This window comes from Diabrotica undecimpunctata, chromosome 8 (genome assembly GCF_040954645.1).
Source record: "Diabrotica undecimpunctata isolate CICGRU chromosome 8, icDiaUnde3, whole genome shotgun sequence".
Lineage (NCBI taxonomy): Eukaryota > Metazoa > Arthropoda > Insecta > Coleoptera > Chrysomelidae > Diabrotica > Diabrotica undecimpunctata.
This window is the reverse complement of record NC_092810.1, coordinates 143,790,375-143,815,165: the sequence shown is the minus strand read 5'-3', so window position 1 is coordinate 143,815,165 and position 24,791 is coordinate 143,790,375. Positions and strand designations below refer to the sequence as shown.

At 33.9% G+C, this 24,791-nt stretch overlaps 1 protein-coding gene across 2 annotated transcripts in view; it reads left to right on the top strand.

Annotated features, from left to right (window-relative positions):
* The window catches only part of LOC140448165 (uncharacterized), a 260,626-nt gene that overhangs the window by 137,886 nt on the left and 97,949 nt on the right, over positions 1 to 24,791 (top strand). For both annotated transcript variants that reach the window (XM_072541273.1, XM_072541274.1), the window contains exon 3: positions 10,564 to 10,848. In XM_072541273.1, coding sequence (XP_072397374.1) covers positions 10,564 to 10,848 — 285 coding nt within the window. The remainder of the gene's footprint in view (positions 1 to 10,563; positions 10,849 to 24,791) is intronic.

The window sequence follows — 24,791 nt, the reverse complement described above, 5'->3', positions numbered from 1 at the left end:
TTATTTACTTGACAGTTAGTTTTAAATAAAAAAATATTTATGAGAGTTCTAAGGTAATGCCGATACATTATTTGGCAGTTAATAGTTATTTATGCAACAAGTTCAAGTAGTAAGTTTTTATTGCACGCGATCTGAAATTGTCCAACTAGGTCGTTAGGCTAGGTTGGCCAACACGCTTAGTGCAATAAACACTTTTTGCACCATTAGCATCCAATATTTTTTTGCGTTTAGACTAATCCAAAACAAGAAATGCTTTATTTACGTGAAAAAAGATGTAGGAAAATTAAAGGCATATATTTATAGCAAAATATTTAATAATATTTTAGCCATATCGATTAATATCCTTCTCTCTGCTTTATGCTTCTTAAGCATACAGTAATTTCATTCTATTCCATTGACTATTCATGTTAATTTATATCTTCCTTGGGCATATTATTTCGTTTTCACTAATGAGTAACCAGTCATGTTCTTTATTTAGTGTCTCCATCGTCATGGAGATCTTTACCTGTTATTAGTTACACTGCCTTTATCATTCTTTCTTTACCTTTTTTCTTCTACTGTGTCCTAATGTGTCCAAATCCAAAGTATCTTAGATTACTTTTATATTTATTAGTATATTAACATCATCTTGAAAGCCTAAAAATAATTCGTCTCCTGGTCTCAACTTAATATCTTCTTTATTTTTAAAGAAATGTTCTGATGCTTTAGCTTACCCACTATATGTGATTATGTCCTTATCATTCACCACACATATTTTGCCTCCTGTATGGAAAACTGCATCTGTAACACCTATTTTTAAAAAAGGGAACAAATTGAATCCTAATAACTATCGTCCTATTAGCTTAACACCTATAATATCTAAGATAATGGCTTTCTAAGATATTATTGCCGAGACAATTTCTGATTTTATGCAAAATGAACTGGTTATACCAGAACAGCAGCATGGTTTTGTCAAAGGACGTTCTACAATGACAAATATTCTCTGGTGTGTCAATGAATGGTCAAAAGCATTAGACAGAAAAGCCCCGGTAGACATTATTTACCTCGATTCTGCTAAAGCTTTTGATCGAGTTCCAAAGCGAACACTATTACATAAATTGGAACACCTTGGTATCCGCGGTCAATTACTGAGATGGATCGACGCGTATTTAACAGATAGAAAGTTTTGTGTTAGAGTTGGGAACAGTTCAGACTCACTGAGACATAAGGAAAATATTTTGATGCCAAATCGACTTCTTTTGTTTTTTATGTACTGTCGAAAATGGAGTCGACTTTTATACAACATAAGGAGCTCATCTATTGCGAAAACTGGTCCTGGGTTTACTAAGTTTTGACAATTATCTCTAATAAGAGCTTTAAAAATGCCTAGTCTGCTAAGCGGTGCATTACTTTTGACAAGTTCTGGTAGTGAAAATCTAAGGAATTTAAGAATTGCCAAAAAGCGATTTCGGCTCATAACAGATTTATGAAAAATATAGCGCTATAAATACATACACTTCTTCTGTTGTCACTTCTTCTTCTCGTAGCACTACAACCCGGGGTGGGTTTGGGCTGACTGCACAACTTGCTTCCATCTTGAACGGTCGTCCATAATAGTTGGGTCAGTGGGCAGCCCCATTGTTCTTAGATCTGACCATATATTATCTCTCCATCGCATTCGTGGACGTCCTAAGGGTCTTCTTCCTGTGGGGGCTTCCTCCCATATTAATTTGGCAAGGCGGTTATTAGGGAGTCTATGGATATGGCCAGCCCATCTAAGACGTTGTCACTGGTTTATAAGTAAGACCAAAAACTTTCATGGCGGTGTGTGGATTATCATTAAAATATTTATCGGCTCTTTGATCGGTCCATTCGCATAGTTTTTTAACAATACTGCTACTTACAAATGACTCAAAACAGTTTACAGTTTCCATACAATCTTGAAAGTCAATATCTGGATGAAAGTTATAGTCAAAGCGAAATTCGGGTATATCTCTTGGAAGCTTATCATCAAACTGATCTGTAACGGCTGTTTAGCCTCCCGCTCATTTGTACCCCATCAATGACTTCTTCCTCATCCGTTGATGAATAATTGCTGTCTGAATCGCTCTCGAAGTCACTATTAGACATTTTATAACTCAAATCATTTTCACTCTCGAGATCCGAATCCATTTTTACTAATATGAAACACAATTACGTACCTAATAGGCAAGAAAAAGAACACGTGCTCTCTCAGCAAACTCTAAACGAGCTCTAAATAAATATCTTGCCGCTGCGTGCCACCAGACTGAACGTTGACCTTGAGCTGTTTACATTATTCTGGGAATTAAAAAAAAATGGCTAACCATGATATCACCGTATGGATATCCATATCCTACTGCAATCCAAATTAATCTACCACTTTTACAGAGTACATTAATATCCCCTATATGAATATCTGTAAAAATACGTGGATACGATGGAGGGGAAGGGGTTAACGCGACAGTCCAGAAAACAGCAACGACCAGAGCCACAATAAGAAGACTCACAGGAAAAGAAGAAACAAATTAACTATAAACACAAAATTAAGACTGCTAAACAGCATCATACTACCAATAATTACATATTCATCTCTCGCATGGGGACACACGAGTCATAGTAACAAAAAGAAGATTCAAACAGCACACAACTGCAAACGTGCCCATGCCCAGATACCTCGCTGAACGGTTTCTATTTAGAGACCTAAAACAAATAAGGGTACTGGATATGAAGAGAAGTATGGTGAGTACCATAGATAGAAGCACAGAAGACCCAAGCAGCAAATAATAAAAATCTTGATAATCGATTCTATCAAAAGGAGACACCGCGCTAACTTTTTGCATCGTAGTGTATTTAGTGTAGGGGACTCGAGACCCGAGAAAGCAATACAGATCGAAGATAAGTCACTAGGGATAGCCTGAATGAAGCGCCTTACGTTGGCCTGCATTGTTTGGGGTAGGATTTCGTGTGAAAGTCCTTGTATCCAGAACTTCCACATAATAAGCACTTTGCAGATATGAGAGCCTCTATAGCGCATTAGAGTACTATCAGAAGTGAAGTGTATGAAGTCTGGAGTATGAAGTCTGAAGTATTAGGAATGGGTGAGTGATTACTGTTTATACGAGTTAATCCTCCTCGCCCCAATGAATTTTATTGCCGAATATCATTCTTAAGGGTTGAACAAGTCTCTTAGGTTACGTTAAACACTATTTCTATCGAAAAAGTTCGATTTCATACCCACAAGCTAGTTTAAATCGATAGATTACGAAGTCAATTTGCTATGTTAAAAAATTTACCGAAAATTTTCCATGGCAATCTATTTATTTATAACAATTTTTAAACCAGTTACAAAAATTTGATTTTCTCGCCTCAAAACCCAAAGCTTTTTTAACAATTTGGATTTTTCTAAATGCTTACTTTAAGTAAACGATGAAAAATGTCGAAAAAAGCCAATTTTAGCGTTTTCAAGGCCAATTTTCAATAGGTTTGACATTTTAAAAAACCCATAAGCAAATTGATATACCGTTGCATTTTGGAATATATAGACTTGACGAACGTCTGAACTTAACGTTCAAAACACATTGATTATTTCTTACCCACAAGCTGAATCTTGTTTTAGTCGAAAGAATATGATGCTAAAGCATTACAGTAAAAGGTTTACCTAAACTTTACCACAGAAACATGCTTATTTATAATATTTTGTAAATAAATTAAAAATTTCTTTTTTATTTGTGACCAATTTATTCTTTCGTTTAACTACCGTTAATTATTTATTTATACTAAAAAAAGTCACAAAAGTAAGCTTGACTTATGTATGTCATAGCATTAAAATATATTTTACAATATTAAATCGTTTTTAATCGTAATAGAAATTTAAAATATTTAATTATAATAATTTTCTATATGTCATAGACAGGTTCCCGTGGTAAACTTTTTACTGTAATATTGTAACATCATATTCTTCCGATTAAAATAAGATTCAGCTTGTGGATATGCAATCGACCTTATTCGACAAAAGCCATCCACCTAAAATGGTACTCAAACCGCCATTAACATGGCGCCCATAATAGAGTAACTGTATAATTTATGTCACTTTAAATATTATTATTTCGTAATGAATTATTTTTTATTCTGCCTTTAGATTTGTGACTTTATTTAAAATGGAAACATTAGTCTCTGTCGCGATACTGTTTCGCATACTGCTGTTATCGATAAATTCAGCACCAATCTTTTGCCACACCTCGAATCATTCTCTCGATGTTTCGTCAAGCACCAACGAGATTATTATGTTGCAAATCAATGGTTCTAAGAACTTATAGGTGGTGTTAAGTATGGCAATAGGTCTCTTAAGTTTATTTACTGGTTTACCTTAAGAGTCGCGATAATATTTGCTTTCTTAAATTCTCTAGGCAGATTTTTATAGCTAAGAATATCTGTAAAATAGTCTACCAATGCGTCGTCCTTAGGCTTCAGTGTATTGAAAACTCTGAATTTTATATTAATAAAACTAGGTGATCTTCCATTTTTTAGTTTTAGTAACGCTGCTTCCGATTTCTCGCCATTGAAAGCCCCGGATAACTATTGCTATGAACTAGCACTAAAGATTTCAATAATTCATTCGCTTGTGTTGAATATGTCTTATTCCATCATGCTCTAGAGTAACATTCGATTCTGTATGCGATTATATTAGCGGTAAGAGCTGCCTTGAATTGTGGAGCAAAGGATTTAGCACCGAACTTTTTGAGTAGATCCAAACTTATCAGCTGTGTTGATTAAAATTTAAACGTTTCATTCTGTAGTCAGTAGTTAGTAGTTTTAGAGTAATTTATCAGCTAGAACAGCTCTTTTGTTCCTAATATAGTCTTCACACAGTTGCTCGATGAGTACAATTTATATAATTGTTGTAATTCAATTGCTCTTATCAAACTTGCTAGAGATGGTTTTTGTGCATCTTTATACGGTAATGGATTTTGACAAGAGCTATGACCTTGTAAATAACAGGTAAACTTGTGTACTGCATCGGCATGACTCGTAGCTCTTGTCAAAATCCATTACCTCTATCATTTTCTATTAAACAATGTCACTAGATAACATTTTTTTAGAATTTGTTTAGGTATAGTGTCATCAAATGGACATAGCGTTGCCTCGGTTAGTTATGTTTTTTTTTCCTTCCTAGTATCTGATGGGGAAGCTTGCCAAAAATATCATACTGGATGATTAATTTTTCGACGTTAAACATGTATGAACTATCTTAACTATTGCTCTCTTATTTTGGCATCAATTGGTACCACCCCTAGACCCTAGCATTGGACTCCTAATAGACTTATAATTAATTTTCTACTTTTTGTCAATCCACTCAACCAACTGAACATTTTTATTTCCGCCATATGCAATAGTTGTTTCTCTTTCTTTTTAACTGCCTTATATTCAGTTTCTTATATCATAGCTGGTTGTTAATAAATTAGTATAATTTTTAAGAGTTTTAGAGATTAGGTTTTAATGGACTGTGTCTTTCTTCGGTGTATGGCCAGTCACCCGTACTCTTCGTCCCGACGTCAAGAGTTCAGAACAGGTCCAGTTTTGTCACTAACATAGAGTCCCGGCGTTAAATCACTGTAGCGGTTTAAAAAAAATGAAATAATTCGGCAAGACACAAGTTTTGGTCATAGAACGTTTCAATTCACTGGTAGAAGTCCTCACAGTGACGGCATGAATAACTTGATCATCACCAGTATGTATTTGAGAAATTCGTCCTAATTTCCATCTTAGTGGGAGGACTTCGTCTTCTTTAATGAGGACCATAGCACCATCGTTAATTAACTGTGAAAAAAATTGGTCTTCTATTTGATACGGGCTTGTAAGGAATATACGTTTTCCTTGGGCTACCTAGTCCAAAAATGCTGCACCATTAACTGTAGTCGTTGAAACCTTAAAAGTCGATTTTTAGCCACATCATGTAACTGGCAATCAGGTGGCGCCATCAGGTTGTCTCTAATCAGAAAGTGCGCGGGTTTGAGAGAAGTTATATCATTGGTATAATTATAAAAGAGGACAAAGAGGACAGGAATTAAGGCAGGCTTCCATCTGACATAATACTGTATTAAATTCTTCAAAAGTTAGTGAAACATTGCCCATTACCCTTTTTAAATGTTGTTTTGTGAATTTAATCCCAGACGCCCAAAGACTCCCGAAATGAGAAGATTTGGGAGGTATAAACTTCCATTGAATACCATCTTGTGACAAACCATTTGCGATACTATTCCCGCGAGAAGAAAGAAATGTGTTTATTTCGTTGTTAGCTTCTACGAATGGAGTCGCGTTGTCAGAATGTGTTTCATTGCATTTATCACGTTTCGAAGTGAAACGACATAGGCATGCTAGGAAGCACTCAGTTGTGATGTCGCTGACTACCTCTAAGTGTATAGCCTTTGTGGCGAAGTACACGAAAAGCGAAACGTAAGCTCTAGTTGTCTTGAAATTTTTACCCTTTTGATCACGTAGTAGAAATGGGCCAGCGTAGTCTAATCCAGTTATCGAAAAAAAAAAAACGAGAGGGAGTAACACGAGAAGCAAGAAGATTTCCTATGAGGTGTGATTCAGATTTGGGATTTACCTTAAAACATTGTATGTATTCGCAAACCACACGTTTTACCAGGTTACGTTCCTCTTGAGGCCAAAATCTTCCTCTCAAAGCTAATGTCGTCTTGTGGTCTGGTGTGTAAAGGTCTAATATGCTCAGAGCGTGCTATGATGGTTGTAAGGTGACATTTTGAAGGGAGAATAACTGATTGTCTTTTACTAAAATCAAATTGAAAGGTTGTAGTCGACCTCCAATACGTATTACCTTGTGTGTGGTGTCGAAAAAGAGATGTAGAGATAATATTTTGATTCTTCTGTTAAGAGACTAAGAAGTAGGTAACTGGTAATAATCTTCAGATAAATAGTATCGCTGTATAGTATGAGTCAAAAGAAAAGTGCTTGGTTATGTTTAAGGACAGTTAGAGGACCCAGCTGGCTAGAGGAGCTCCCATGAATTCTAAGATTGTTCATATACCTTAAAATATAAACGAATATATGTTGTAACTTCAAAAATGAAGAATAATTATTGATTAACTTTGATCAAATAAAAGGCAGATATGAAGCACAGTTTATTAATTAAATCTTGCTCAAGTACTTTCGCTTCCTAGAGCATCTTCAGGGGCATTTCGTCAATTGACGCTCTAGGAATTGAAAGTACTTGAGCAAGATTTAATTAATAAACTGTGCTCGATATCAGCCTTTTATTTGATCAAAGTTCATTTATTCGAGCATTCAACCTTATATCAATTTATTTATTGATTAGCTCAATAATGCAGGCGTCGAATCTGTTGACAGTGTTAATAAAAAAAGAGCTTGTGTTTGGAACTTGATGAAGTTTTTCTGTAAGAATCATAGTATATTTTTGCGTATTATTTGTTGGCCACTGAGATCCGCTGTTATCCAGTCAAAAGGTTAAATGCAGGTATCTGTTGTTGGATTAAATAAATTGTAAGAACTTCTCCAATATAATTAGCGTTTTGCCTATATCAAATAGGGTTGAAGATCTAGCTTGTGTCAAATCCGGCTCGAAGGGCCAAATTTTATGTTAATAAATTAGAGCCACTTTTGAGAATTTCACGTTTAAAAATTTTAAACCTAATCGATACATCTGAATATTAAAATGTTTATATGAGTTTTTTTTATTTAAGTCTGAAATTGAATGACGTTTTTATCATCAAAAGTAGAGAAATAAACTTTGGTTTGGGAATTAAGAATATTGAAATTAGATTGGAAGAAATTCTATAGCTAAGTTGGAGAATTTTTTTATGCCACCATTTGTCAACTAAGTTAGACACAGATATGTCGGATATTTGTTCCTAGGAATGTAATTTTGTAATCACAAAGCAAGGTTTGGATTATTGGTATGCTTGAAAACCAATTGTCCGCAATAATGTTCCATTTTGTTCCTCTTAGAGGCTCACATAATCTCTTTACCACTTTAGATAGAGAATTACTTAAAACAACAAAAGGACCTGGTGGTTGTTGTCCCAAATATGGCTCCAAATTGCAGGTATAAAATTTCTTGGAATCTGCTAGCGCAAAAATTTTTAATCCATATTTATTTGGTTTATTAGATATATACTGTTTAAAACTGCATCGAGCTCTACATACCTCAAATTTTTTTAATAGGGACAAAATTTATCTAATAGTTTTCTTTCCTCACGTGAATCTATATCATCAAACCTTGGGTGCTGTAGTAAAAATTAAAATCGGTACCTGGACATTGTTAGTTGAAACATGTCAATTCCTGTACCGTCTTTATTCCAAACTTCGTCTGTGCTTAACCTGTCACTTTTCAAAACACCTGCCAAATAGATTAATCCAATAAAAGCACGAATTTCTAAAGCATCTGTTTCCTTTGCGTTTCACTTTCAATTATAGTTTTCTTGAGAGTGTCTAATATGTTTGTTTGTACATTCAACAACATGCAAGCTATTAATAGACAGTATTGTTGTTGACTGAATCCGTATGAATGATTGGAGTTAATTTGAATCGGTCGGTTTGGTAAAAGCTTAAGTTTAATAAAAAAATTTTCCAATAAAATCCTTTATAAAAAGGTATATAAAAAACCCATTTGGGCTATGTTAAATTGACAAAACGTTTTCGGAATAAGTATTCCATCATCAGTGTCCTAAAAAGTATTTAACCACTTAATTAAGAAGAACATGAAATAGATTAAGTTTTGACTAAGGTTAATGTAAAATGTGGTTAATACTTACAGGTTAATAGATGGAAGTAGACACTAAATATGGGGGTAAAAACCCTTTAAAAATTGCTAAATGAAATTTAGTTTACATTATGTCTAGTTTATAATTAAGATGGTAAAGTTACCGTTGGATTGGTAACATGGCGACATATGACTCTACATTAAGTTGTAAGTCCTGAGACGAATTTGGAAGTGTCGAAATAGAAGCATGGAAAGTATTGGTTATATATATTGATTCAGATCAGATCATCCGTCATCCCCCCCCCCCTTCCAGATTATTAAATTCTTATTCTACTTCTCTACACAACTCCCTCAGGGTTTGGCTTCGGTTCTCTGGGGACCTCAGCCTTCTGTAGCCTATCCGTTTATCACAATTTTCTCAAAACACCTTGATTTTCATTCTCTTTACTCAAATTTAACAGAGCCACCTACAACAATTTCATTTTACTATTATAGTCAATATAGACCAATAGTTCATTTAACTTACCAACTTATAACTTAATCTTTTATTTTTCCTATCTACCTAGTGTTGCTTTATAACAGATACTTTTCTCAAGTTATAAGTTGAGTACTTTACGATCAATATATTACAAAACCACTTCCAACCATCAAATTTTGTCCATTTCATATACTTGTCAACACACAAAATATGTGTGTTGTCATTTATGTAAACAAAAAATGTTTTACATTTAGCAGGTACCAAATGTTGTTTTTTGACATACAGGGCCTAATATAATTGAGGTATAAGTCAATTTTTACATGAACTTTATATTACAATAGTTTTATTTCATTTATTGAATAACATTCTCACATATTAAATATTTTAATTCCTATACTTTTTCAAGAACCCAACTTTCCACCTGTGTCTAGTTTCCATTTTCCAGGTACCAAATGTTATTAAAACATAAAGGGCCTTATATTAGAATCTTTTCATCACACTACTTGACACTGTATAGTTGGTTGCCTAACTATAATCACATAATTTTCTCACCACAATTTCATCTCACATACATAATTTAAAACAATAACATTGATGGTTGATACTGTTATAATTTTATTTTTATTTCAACTTTCACAATTTTTAAACAACGTTGGCTTCTGTCTTAAATAGACATATACAGTTACACCGACTGCTCTGTCACAACTTCCGTCATAACCTGTCAAGATTGTCATTTCAATCAGTTGCTTTAATAAAGTCCTCGTAGACATACCGTCTCAGGACTTGCAACTTAATGTAGAGTCATATGTCGCCATGTTACCAATCCAACGGTAACTTTACCATCTTAATTATAAACTAGACATAATGTAAACTAAATTTCATTTAGCAATTTTTAAAGGGTTTTTACCCCCATATTTACTGGCTATTTCCATGTATTAACCTGTAAGTATTAACCACATTTTACATTAACCTTAGTCAAAACTTAATTTATTTCATGTTCTTCTTAATTAAGTGGTTAAATACTTTTTAGGACACTGATGATGGAATACTTATTCCGAAAACGTTTTGTCAATTTAACATAGCCCAAATGGGTTTTTTATATGCCTTTTTATAAAGGATTTTATTGGAAATTTTTTTTAATATATGGTATACAGCCAACTATAGGAACTTAGTTTCCTTGTGGAACTTAAGTTTAATGTTATATATTATATATAATATGATATATTTCTAAATAATATTTTACCTTATAGATATTAAATTGTAATACACGTACTCATTTTTACTATATTGAAAAAAAAATTAACACATTTTAACATAATTTAATTTATTTATTATCTTCTAGAGCTTGCCAAGTATGTACACCAAACGCAACAAACACAGTATGGTCAAATTGCCAATGCGTATTAGCTGACGGTGTTGAAAGGGCCCTTTTAACGGCCAATCGTATGTTACCTGGTCCCAGTATTCAAGTATGTGAAGGTGATAAGGTAGTAATTGACGTAGAAAATCACATGGAAGGAATGGAAGTTACACTTCACTGGCACGGTATATTCCAAAGAGGGTCTCAGTATTACGATGGTGTGCCATTTGTTACGCAGTGTCCCATTCAGCAAGGAAATACGTTTAGGTAAGTAGTTTGGTTCTTTTTTTTTAAATATTAAATTATTATGCAGTTAATAGTACGAAACAAAAAAATAAAATTACGCCGCATTTCTATTTATGGACAGTTAAACCACTGTAAATTTCTTCTATATTTTTACAATGTCGGTTTAGTGACATTATCAAAAAATATTTTATAAATGAAAAAAATTAAAAAACTGTGTTGAAACACTACGACTCCAGTAAAAAGAAGAAACTGACTTGGAAGCACTATGCAAAATATTTTAACATTTTTGAAGGTAAGATACAACCGTTTTAAAGTTCTTGGGGCTACTCAAGAAGAAGACTATAAAGAAAATTTCCTTGGTAATAATTTTAAGAGCATTGATGAGCATGATTCTGCGATAGAAACCATGAAAGGAACAATTTTTTGAATAAAATTTTATTTATGAATGACTATTTCTTCTCAATTCACAGAAAACACAATTCATCACTATGTTTTATTTACGAGTCCTGAGTGATATAACTCCAACATGGTACTCTAACCGATTCAAATTCAAGCTAGCGTTAAGCGCTTAGTCCTGTTATCCTCTAGTGACTTGTGCGCGAAACTAAAGTGCAACAGTCCCCTTTGCGTATACATTTTGTTTCTTCCTCTTTTCTTCTAGAAACCTTTCTCTGTATTGTATTGAAAATGTATTTCTCTTCTGGTATAACCATTAGAGGTGAGCGCTTTTTCAATATGAAGAATGCTGTGGTTTACAAATTCTCTTCGCCCTCTCCGCTAGAGTTTTGATGATACCTTGTTTTTTGGCCTGGATGATGATTTGAGTTCCTGTTTAGGTATCTGTCCGTATGTGTAGGTTTTTGATACACTTTATGTCCCAAGTAACCTTTCTTTCGATTTACTAGTACATCAAGGAACGCCAGTTGTTGATCTTTCTCTGTTTTCATGGTAAATTGAATATTTGGATGTAGTGTGCTTATATAAGACAGGAAATCGTGATTCTACTCTGTGACTTCAAATCACAAAAGTGTCATCGACGTATCTAAACCATACCCTTGGCTTGTATGCTGAGTCCATTACCTTCTTCTATAGATGCTCCATGAAAAGGTTGGCTACGAACGGGCTTAGTGGGCTTCCCATTGCTACTCCATCTATCTGTTCATAAATCTGGTCCTCCCATAAAAAGAAGGTGGTAGTGAGGCAAATACGGTATAATTCCACCATATCCTTGAAAACTAGTCATTCAATTAAATTCAGAACGTCTTCTAGGGGAACTCTCTAGCTTTGATGTTGTTTCCCTATTCACTTTATAATCTCTTATAACAAGCGTCATAATAAAAATACAAGTTGATATTATTGTTAACGCCACCTAGATAGATACTCAAAATCGTTCCAAAAGTAAAAAAAAACTAGAAAATAGTTCCTGTCTATACGATTTGTGTAAAGTGAAACTTTCGATTCAAAATCATATCTCAACTTTAATTTTCCCGACGGCTGTAGAAAAATATTTATAAATGCCCATTTCAGGTACCCTTTAAATAATACCATAGGCTCCCATATCTAAAACTGACTGTTTCCACAATTGTATTACTCAGTGGCGCTTGCAAAAATACTATAGCAGAAGCCTGTGTAGTTATCCACAGGAACAATTTTTTGAGGAATGTGCCCAAGAGTATAGAAATTATCCTATTAACAATATAATAATTATGTATCGTTGAAACATTTCTTTAGCAATATCCTCTACATGTATTTTTTTTTGTTTTTTGTGTAACTGTGAGTGGTTGCTGCAGTTAATAATCAGGTTTATCGAAAATTTTATTTTGTTTTGCACAAAATATCTCATATCGCAATCGTAGACGTGATGTAAGAAATAGTAATGGACATAGGTCCATTAAATATAGATTTTGTGGAATTTGCTAATTAATTATATACGTTGATTACATTAATATGCAAAATGTTCTTAAAAGACACACATAATATTGCATATCCTAAAATCTTGTTCTACTTTCATTCATGATTGGTTGATTTGAATATATTTCTTCAAATACCAGGCTTAATTACCGATTTCTCTCTCGCTTAGATAGAAAATTTGAATAATACCGCAAGAAAATATTAACTGCTTAAAAAGCGCTATAAAGCGGGAAATAACGGAGGGCAATTTACTATTTTAATGTATTTTATAATGTAGTACCGGATGTATTAATGCAATAAAACACTTCCTTTAGAACTTTTGGGAAGTAACATACATAATAAAATGTATGTTTGGACCGTAGTTCAGAAATAATGTTTGTAAAAGACTTGGTACTGATGTTGAAATTTAGAAAATAGAATTGTGTAACAAGAGGTAACACCTTCCACTAATTATATCAGACGACAACTATTTGGTCAATTTTGGGTTAATTGTGTAACATGGAAATACACTGTTTACAACCAGCCAATTTTGGGTATCAATTATGTAACATGCAAATACACTAAATGTTATTCTTAAGCTATTTTCTTGTAGCGTTTTAATATTATTTACTAGATTTAATGGCAATTAACCACAATTTCAAATAAAAATACGTTAATTTAAAAAATTTTTTTGGTTGCAAATAAAAATGCAGTGTGATCTGCATTTTTTATACATCAAGATCAAAAGTCTGGAAACACCTAATGATCTCTGAAATGTACAAAAATCTTTAAATTATACGAAAATTGGAATACGCCTATTCTGCAAAATGGAGATTTCAAATTTCCCAGATATCCATATGTAGTCAGAAACATTTTAAAAAGATAAAACAAAAGCATAGAAACGCCAACATAGGAAAGACAGAAATCTCTGAGCGTAACAAAGGTAAAGCAAATCTCTCCCAAGCGAAAAACTTGGTACGTGGTTCTGTACAGAGGTGAAGGAAAAATGCAAGGAAAAGAAAACAGCCCACCATGATTACATATCAAATAAAACACCACAAACATACGAAGATTCCAAAAAAATAAGAAATGAAATACGTGCAGTTGTAAAACTAATTAAAAACTGATCACTGGCAATGCTTATCAAAACAACTGGAGCCTGATTTATCTGGTTTACAAAATAAAATATGTTGTTTTATAAGAAGTCAAGAGCTAGTTAAATAGTATGAGAACCTAATTGGGATGTAATTCCGTTGATTTCTTCAGGTCGGTTTCGCTGCTTACTTTCGCAGGCAAATGGCAGTATCTTTAAAACTGAAATCTTCTATGCATTTTCGTTATCAGTTTTGTAAAGCTTTTCCGCGTATTGCAATACAATAGGATTTGAAGCAATGATAGTCCAGTCGTCAGAGAGTTGACCCTTAAAAATCATACGAACAAGCTGAATTTTGCAGAGAATATTACGTCGGTTTACTGCCAAAACAAGATAAGTTGCATTTTGTTAAAACAAAATAAGTTACATTTTGTTAGTTTTGTGAAAATCAAGTTTAAAAGTTTAAGCCTACAGTAAAACAACTACATGAAAGGAAACATTTAATAACCGATAAAATAACATAGATTGTGGTACTGTGAAGATAATTAACGTCAAAAATCAGAAAAAAAAAATAAGGAAATGTTAAAAAATTTAAAAAAAAATGCAAAAAAAATCTGTACTTAACCTATTTTGTCTGAACTCATTGGCGTAATTTGAAAATTGTCTTAAAGTATCTTTAACTTAAATGTCAACTTCAGGATCACTATCTTCAAGTAATGGTTCAGGAATATTGTCTTGAACATCGTCGGAGGATGGTAAATTGTAATAATATGAGTGAAATTCATCTGGAATCACACCCGATTTGCACAACTTCAATAAATCTTGTTTTTTTTTTAACTTATATCTCGCATCTTCGTATACGCGTCCTTTAGCGTTATTTCTTTCAAATTAGGTATTTTTCGACTTCTCCCAAAAACGTTTATCTCTTTGGATTCTGAGGTATGATCATACCAATACTCAATGATTTCTGGTTTAGCCTTTTGGTATCGAAAACACTTAACTTTTAACCAGTTTATCTTTTCGTTTTTCATGTCTCCCGTTTTATTCTTAATAAGCTTAGAAAGGCCTTCTAAGTCAAGAAAATCTGTATATTTGAGTTCCTGTACAACAAACGGTTTCTTTTTTGATGATGTTGTTCTGGCCATGCAAAATATTGTTAGACAATCTTGCATTGTATATACAGGAACATACTTCTGGGCTCGTTCAATGGCACTGTGCTGTGCATACTATCCACTTTCATGTAGCTGTGTCCACTTTCCAGAAACTTTTGTTCTATAATCATCAAGTGGGGATTTTTTTGAACCAAATAGAGTAACAAAGCGCTAACATTTTGGTTCCTGTTTTGTCCACTGCAAGTGTCTGAAAACACTAATAATGCATTTTTACACTAGTGGGAAGCTGATTAATATAAGTAAAGAGGCAGGTGCCAATTTCTAAGCTACCCCTTTTTCCATGAAGCTCTGTCCAGCTATAACAAAACGCATTATTTGGCGGTGCTATTTCATACACTGTCAAATTATAAGTGCAAATTTTTCGACTGTAATACATTGGACTCACGTCGCTACTCGGTATATGAAGCACACATTACAAGTCAAATGTAGCACATACAAAATTGGCCTTTTTCATAGCTCTAGCTTTTGCTCTGTAGCAATCCTCTTTTCGAGCTACGTGTTTTTCATATTGCGTCTGTAATTGCTTTTTCTTTTCTTCATCATTGGTCTTGTATTGTGTGCAGAGCTGGCATTGATCTTTCTTTGGAGTTAAGAAAGAATAGTTGTAATTATTACAAAAAATGCGTCTATAAGTGATTGAAGATACAGGTGAGGTACCATCATGTCCACATAATTGTTTATACATTGAGTACATTTTATTTATACTCAACTTAAAATTTCGATTTTTTTAGATCAATTTTTAAGGCATATGACATGCAATTTCAATTTTAAGTTGTGGCAATAAATATGAGGCATTTGAAATATGAATAAAAAACGCAGAATTTAATATTTTACACTACAAACGATCGCACGTCACAGGAAATGCCTCCAAGGAGATGGTTTTGAATGTACTATTTTATAGCAGAAGTCGGTTCTTCTGAAAAACGTACTAGTATAATTAAAAAAAAAAACGTTTTAAACGTTTTAGATTGTTTTTTTATGTGAAAGTTTAAGTCTAGCGTTTTTTAAGCATATTTTAAATGCTTCACATTTGTTGCCAAAGCTCAAAACTAAAATTTCATGTTATAAGTTTTAAAATTTAGGTTATAGTTAATAAAATTGCATAGTGGCTAGTCGACGAATTAGATAGATTGTACTAATCTCATGAGAATCATAAAAAATGGCAAATATTGCGCCCCGTTTATTTATTTAACAACTTTATAAAATCTGAGTTTATTTTCGGCGGAAATAGAAAAATTACATACGAAAGCTCAACTCTTTATCTTTAAAACGCATTTTGATTTTGTCGCTAGGACACTTAAAGCAAAAGATATCAAATTGTAACTGTCGAGCTGATACAAATTTTATTGAACATTGATTTCGTGTTTGTAGCTGACATTCAAAATCGACGGTCGCTTCAAGCGTTGTTTCTGAGAGAACGGTTCATTCTACACAAAAAATACTAAAGGATATTTTTGTTTAAAATTATCTCAGCTACATTTTTTATATTTATATTATTTTAATTAATATTTTTTCTGCGGCGTGCAGATTCTTGATAAATCGATTTTTTTGCGTTTTTACCCCACTACGAGGGAGGTTTTAGGGATAAGCCCGGAGGTAAAAGTGGTTTACGTGGTTTTTGCATCTTTTTTGGAGTCCCAAGATGAATATTCTTGGCAAAATTCAGCTTTTTCGTATGATTTTTACAGGTTCACTACAATTATCGTCTCTGACAACTGCAATATTACGACTATTTTTATTTTAAAACTTTGTCGTGCCAATAATCGATATGTATATGTACTACTATACAATTCATTAGAAACGCGTAAGGTATAATTAATTTAAATTAAGGCTAACATACATTCTAATGACATTTAATAGAATATATCCTATAATTAAAATATATTCATATTTGCTGTGAATTTTATAACAGAAAAATAATTATATTATTCCCAATTAATTATTAACTGTATAACGTTAATGATTAATAATATTGCATATTATTATGAAACCAAAGCCGATTAACTTCCATTTTTGTCGGCATTAAAATGTACTAGTTTCTTAAAGTTTAAAATGTTAAAGGTGATAACTAAAACGTATTTATTATGGTTAATTAGTCAGTAATGTATTTCTAATATATATGACTAGTTTTTTTATGATTAGAGTACATTTCAAGTAGATCAGAAATGTTTTTACACCAAAATTACCGTCTATGTAAGTCATTTATATAAGCAGAATTGAATACAACTTTTAAAATTAGCATACAGACTAAAATTCTTTGCGGATGACCAAATTGTAATTGCCGAAGATTAAGATAATAGAAATGATATAATATGGAAACCATAAAAGGTGTAGAGAAAAAAATATATAGAAATTGTCTTTACTAAAAAAGAAAATAGCAAGGACGGAATACAAAGTAGAATTAAACAAAAACAGAGAGACTATCTGGACACTCAATTCTCCTCTCTAGGACAGATAAAAAAAGATGTTCTCCAGGTTATTCCTTTTACCGTTTGTTTTATTAAAAAGTATGTTAATGACATTATTATATCGTGTCCGCTAGGTGGTGAGACTTTGCTCTTAGAGAATAGCTATGACCCTCACATTCAATTTACTCTTGAAAAAAAGGATCAAAACCAATCTGTTCTTTTTTTTTGACACAATATTCACTAGAGAACTGGATAACATCATTACGATCGATTGGTATAGAAAAAAGTGTAACTTTTTTACAATTGTTCCTAGATAATTCTTACCCCGAATCCTTACTCAGGAAAATTATCTTCAACACATCCTTTGTTATACTCAACACACAAGAGATTCCTTAAAAAGAAACAGGTACTATGAATGTTGGCTCTGATTCCCATTCACTGACTAACAGCATTACTAAAATGTATTTATATCACTTCCATTTATTAAGGATGTCATTCCCAAATTGACCAGAATTTTTGCTCATACTTAACAACTATAAAAATTGCTTAGAAAAGCACTCTAGTTGTGGGATGTTTGTACAAGTTATTGAAAGACAAAGTACTAAACTCAGATAAAAGTGATGTTATATACAAACTTAGTTGTTTAGGGTGTGAAGGTTCTTATATAGGTCACACCTCCCAAAAAGTTTCCAGCCGTTTGACTCTTCACAAGAGTGATATTAGGTTACACCCTGATAGATGTTCCCTAGCCACACATGCTAAGACAACAGGGCACTCTTTCAATTTTTCGAATGTAAAAATCCTATCCACAGAGGGTAATTATTCAAAAATATTGTTTCAGGAGCCCGTGCTGTCACACTCTGTTTAATCTTGCTATAAACGATATAGCCCCTTTTATCAGTCCCTTTTATACCTTCTACGCGGATGATCGATTTGTATTCTATTACGGTAAAAGTACCTGCAATATATGCAACATTGTTCAAGATAGTATTAATCAACTAAGTGAATGATCAGCTCAAACTGGCCTTCAGTTTTTTAGTTAGAAAATCGATTTAATCCAGTTTTTAAAAAGAACTACTAACATTTATTCACCAAATTTAATCCTGAATGGAGTTCAGCTTGAAAAAGTAGAAAACCACAAAATCATAAGACTTTCTTTTAATAATATACTTGCATGGAAAATAACATCAAAAACTAACTGTATAACTAGAATTAACTCACTTAAACCACTATCAATAGGCCCATGAGTCGGTTTTACATAGGGCGTGTAGAGCGCTGGTTCGTTCAAAATTAAATTATGTAAGTTCCATTATTAACAGTTAACAAATCCCACTCCTATTCATTCTGTGGTGCACTTGCAAAAAGTTCTTCCAAACGTTATTCTCTCTTCAAACGAATACTCTAAAAAGACAGACTCTAAAAATCTCAAAAAATCATTTCTTCATATACATAATTCATAATTCTAACAACTATTCATTCATTTATATTCATATTGCTTCTTGGAACAGAGGAGGGCTCATTAATATCGTAATTGGCGCGAAGATTGGCGCGGGGGTCGGCGCGAACATTTCTGACGGCAAGATTTTGATTGGAGGGTCGGGCGGACGGTATTTTCTTTGTGAGAGATCTCTATGTCAAAGGTAACCGGATGCCGTCATCTCTTTTATTAAGACAATTTAGCCATTTTTCAATTTCTATGGCTTCTCGAATAATTCTTGGTTTCTAGAAGAGGATGGGGGCTATGGTTCTGGAGTTTTTAAAATAAATTTCGTGACCTGTATCAAGATGTTGTTGACCTAGAGCTGAAGTTGAATCGGAATTGCGAACAGTAATGGAATGCTCATAAATCCTATTTTGGATTGTACGATTTGTTTGGCCTATATAACATCGGGGGCAGTCTGCACAAGGAATTTCATAAACTCCGTGTTGTTCACTTGGAATTTTGTCCTTGATTGATTAAAGACAAGATATGAAAGTTTCTATTGGGGGCTAAATATTTTCTTTAGCCCCTTTCATTTAAGAATTTTGTCGACTTTGTCAGTGAGACCTTTGATGTAAGCAAGAAAAGCTTTCATATGATGAGGGTCTGAGTCTTTGGGTTGAGATTGAGTGGGAGATTGATATCTGTAGATGCTCCTATTGATGTGATTTTAGCGGTAACCGTTTTGGATGAGGGCTTGTCTTAAACTAGAGAGCTCAGCGGGTCTACTTGCATTATCGCAAAGGCGTATTGATCTGGAGACAAGGGTATTAATGACTCAATTAATTTGGAAAGGTGGATGATGAGAGTTAGGGACTGAGGAATGCTACGCACACTGTAGAGATTGTACAGTATGGTGCCAGCTCAGTAATGGTGTGTGATGAGATTAATTTGGAAGCTCGTACGAAGTTAGTTCGAATAGATAGAGTTCGATTTATAGCACAAATGTATATTATAGACATTTTATAAGAACATGTCTTGTCATTTGCGCCATTTATTGGGGAGAATTTCATGCTTATGCATGATAATGCCAGGCCACCCATTGCAAGAACTATGCAGGGATATCGTCAGGAGGTTTGGAATTGGCCTGTAGTGGTTTGGTCTGTAAGAAGTCCCGACCTCAACCTAATAGAATATGTTTGGGATATCATAGGGAGACGACTACGACAACTATCTAATTCTCCAATATATCAATATCAACTGTTTTTGCGATTGGTTAAAATTTGGGATCAAATTGATCAAGATGTGTTAGTAAGTAAATAATTCTTAGTATGGAAAATCGTTGTCAAGCAGTAATCAACGTCAGAGGACGGAATACACTCTTTTAATTTCATTTTTTTTAACTTTAAAAATTTTCAGTAAGTCTTATGTCAATATATTGTTCTCATAAAAAAGACAACATATTTCATTTAAGTTTTTGTAACACCAACCTAAAAAAAGTTTTTAGCTGAAATTAAAAAAAAATTAAAATTATGCGTTAATTTTATGTGTATTAAAATGTCATAAGAAAATAGCTTCAGAATAACATTAAAATAAAATCTTTTAAAAATAAACAGCGTATAAAAATATATAAATATCTAACAAAAAAGTCGAGATATTGCATATAAACCAATATAGACAAAAAATAGATAAGTTTTATAGTAGAAAGTAAAACCTATAATATATTAACATTAAATCATCGATTGTAGCTTATGTATAAAATACGGAAACCTATTTTCTCAGTCCAAAGGAAGCACTATTTCTCTTAATTACATGTAAGATGCGTTGTTCGATAAATTAGGAAAACTTGCTTTTACACACGTTACGACGATTGCAATTTAAATTGAAAACATGTTAGTCTTACTTCGTGTTTGTTATGTATCTAGAATGTCTAAGAATGAAAGTGAACGTAATAGATTCTAAACTCTTTTAAAGTATGTGTCATAGATTACTATAAAATTTTTGTACTTTTATTGGCGTTTTAGGAGCGATACTAAGTATTGGTAATCCACGACAGACTACTTTCTTTAATTTTTTCCGGTATGTAAGAGTTTTAGTTTTATTACGGTTATTTGAATATTAGATTGGTCTTATATTAACAGTAGAGGGTACGAATATACAACCATATTAAGACTTTTCATAGTTTCAAACACATGGTCTAAACTCTAAAAATGACGTTTGTGTACATGTCATCAACATCTCTCAATATATTTAGTCTCGTTGCTTGGTAACAGCACTCAGCCTTCGGCTTCGTGCTGTTAAAGGAACGAGCTTTCGATTGTCATGAAATTATCTCGTCTGTTATCAATGTCCTAGGGATATTACTACTGATAATTAGGCATTCACAGACTTTTGGTTCACTTTATATATAACTTTAGACTATCTATTATCTATTATCTTAAAATGCAGAATTGTTAAAAAAAAATCAAGAAATCGCTTTAAAAATAGATGAGCTTTATATCCGGAACGTTGTTAACACTAAAATCAATAAATTTAATATTAGGTATTACTTCTAAATTAATTTTAATTTTTATATCAGTTATGTCATAAAAACTGTCCTCTAAATAATTTCCAAACCGAGTATATCGACATCTAACTTATTCAGTTAAAACAGTTTTGTAAATATTACAATAAAAATCAGTGCAGATACTATTTTCCATCGGTTTTGCAAATTGCAATTTTCAAATACAAAGGGAAAGTCAAAAGGAAAGTAAAAATAAATCAGATCCTAATCGGTCCGATATAAAACAACTGTTTTATCACATATGCGTATCACGATTGGCAACAGAGTTTCACAGTTTTCCTTTGATAATTTGTATGTTGCTATTCGATTCATTAACAGAACCTAATTATTTATTTCTTGTGCACAATGTCAGTTTTCTCCTTACTTATACATATATAAAAGTATTGATTTCAAACTATAATAATAATTTATAAATAAGTTGTAAAATAATTAAATTAATTTTCAATTAATTCACTTTATTACTTCTTTATACTTTAAAATTTAAAAGTGAAACTGGAACAAACCATGAAGTGGAGATATCCAGGAGTGGCTAGTACACCTGTTGAATACAAAGCACGTGGTGTTCGTGTGTATTAAGGTATAAAAAAAAATTGCTTATTACAAGCTTAAATTTTTATTTTAAGAAGATCTTTTCGGAATTAAATCATTCCATCATCAGTTAAATAAAAAGTTGTTAAAAAACATTGTATGGCCACTTAAAAAAACTTTCGAAGGACATCCGTATTAAAATATAATCCTCATGGTTTTATCAAGGTAAATGCAATAGACTTAACTTATTGATTATTAAAAAACTGAAAACGGGGGCATCTTACATGACCCCCTGTAGCTGGTGAAGTTTTTTCGACTTACATTACCTCTGATCTGTTCTGGAGTCTTGGGCTAACTGTTAGCTGAGTTAGCTTTATAGGTTTTTATAGGTCAGTCTTTTGACCTCCGTATTCTTTTCTTGGTGTTCCCTTCTTAGCTCAGTCATCTGAGCTAGAAGTTTTTCTTCACGTATTTTATTTTCTTTTTTTATCTTCTTTATCTGTTCGGTCAGTGCATTGACCGACCTACTCAGATCATTTGGTTCCTCGTCGAGGGTGATGGCTTCCATCGCTGCCATCTCCGTGGAGGTAGAGATGTCATCATCTGTATCTACTTCACTTTTCTTCTCATCATCTGACTCGGGCACGTAGGAGTCGTCACCTGATGTTGGGGTTGCATCTACCGGGTTGTTTAATTTTGACGTAAAATTGTTGTATATAGCTATTGCATTCGCCACTGAGGAGGATGATGACTGGGATTTGTCATCCCTCTTCTGTTTCTTGTGTTGTCACCTGCGTGACAACACTATTAGGGGGGAGATTATCGCTCATAATGCCGGACTAGCCGGACGGCTGTGAACATAAGTGTTCAGAGTTAATAAGGAATTTGCTACTCAGAGGACTCTGTTTTTTCGTCCCTCCTGGCCGCTGCCAGTCGGTTTTCCTGGGCGTCGTCCCACCGTCCCAGTTACCACGCGGTTGTTCATTACCTGATTTCTCAGGGAGGAATCCACTGTAGGGGTAGGGGCCGTTGCTGTCCGACTTTATCAAATGTCAAAGCCTATAGTGTTTTCCCTGACGACGCTCTTCGCCTTGAATGTAATAGCAAGTGCCTGCGCCACGCACGGTGTCTTACGCACTGGGAGCTGATAAGCTCCGTTGACAGCAGGTCAGTTGTCACCACCTAAGAACGCTTCTCTCTTCGCTGCACGCCTGTACTGTTCGTTCGACCGCTCGAGTCGAACTACTACTACTGATTACAAATTGATATACAGAAGGTGGGCGAATGTCACTGCTTGTTTCGCACAAGTCGTGGAAGTTACAAGAGGTGCCACCTATTGTGGCGACGATGAAAGAAACACGATTTAACAAAATCGATTCCTAATTTTTTGAGCAAATCGTAGAATGTAAAGTTTACACTTCAGCAAAAGATTTGCTATCGCTATGATAAATTGAAAGGCCATATATATGGCACAACAGTACAATTCATCAAACATTCTGTGTATGAATCGGTATCATTAGGATCTTATAACGTTATATCCGCATATTTTCTGCTCTATTAGAGATCAGGGAAAGATAAAAATTTATACACACACACACACACACACACACACACACACACACACACACACACACACACACATACACACACACATACACACAGTGATCAACCCTGCCCCTAAGGAACATGTATATACCATTGTAAAGTGGGAACTACATGTCCGAAGATCAAACCGGTTACACTTCACTGGGTAATGCAACACCCTCTGTTTTTCATGACTGTGGTTAAGCCACCTAACTGTAAGGGTACCACACATATCGGCTTTTCTCTTATTTACTTTACTAACTCTCTTGAATTTACTCTAACATGACAGCGGAACTTAAGTCCCTAAAAGAAAAAAATGTGTGTTTCTAACAGAGAGACACCAACCTGAGTTTATGACTCTCTGTCCGAAATATGTGTTTTCTCGGCCACTTAGCCGCCGATTTGGCATAATAAATTTTGTTCTCCTCACCGGCTGAGCTTTCGAGAGAGGTCCGGCCATCGAGCTAATGTATGCCCTCAGGGGCTAGTCTGTTATTGCGGTTGTTATGAAAGACCTCACGGGTTTGCTCTGTGATCTGTTCTATAGATATCGTAGCCTGGGAAATTTGTCTTCTTCCTTTCTACTAGTTTAGTTTCTTAAAGTGCTACTATATCGAGCTCTAATCTGTTTGAAAATTAGTCCAGAACATTAATCTTTTTAAATATCCCATCGGAATTCCAAGATCCTATATGTAGATCTTTCGTTTGATGTACTAACATTTAAGGGCAGCTGCTCCGAACGATGTCATCATCTTCGTAGCTTTCTCCATCATGGAGCAAAATTCCAATATTTTGTTGTTGTAGTCGGCGTGGAAGTTAACGATTAAGTCCGCCGCATCTTAAATGGTTTGTGTAGGGGCTGGGGTGACTGGAGTGGCTTCTGTGGTTGATTTTTTCGCCGCTTGTACATAGCTGACCCCGTTGTTTATTGGGGCGCTATTTAATGGTCTGTGCGCTAGTTTTTTGGGACCAGTTGATTTTTTTTTTCGGAAGCCCTGGAGCACCCACGGTAGTTTGCGGTATGATCTTCCCCGCAATTGGCACATTTGGGTTCCGTCTCCCGACTCTTCTCACATTCGCTGCTGGTGTGTGCGTCCCGTGTTGCATTTACGCCTTTTTGTATTAATTCATGAAGGATTGAATCCGTATTTGTCGTTGTCGAGAGTCCTTTGATGATGACTCTTAAGTTTTTTATTGTCGATCGGGTACGCAATGAATTCTACTTTTGGGGTATATTCCTTTTAAATGTGGACCATGCACAAATAGTCCTCTCTGGTTTTTGTATTGATGACGATCGATCTGCCTG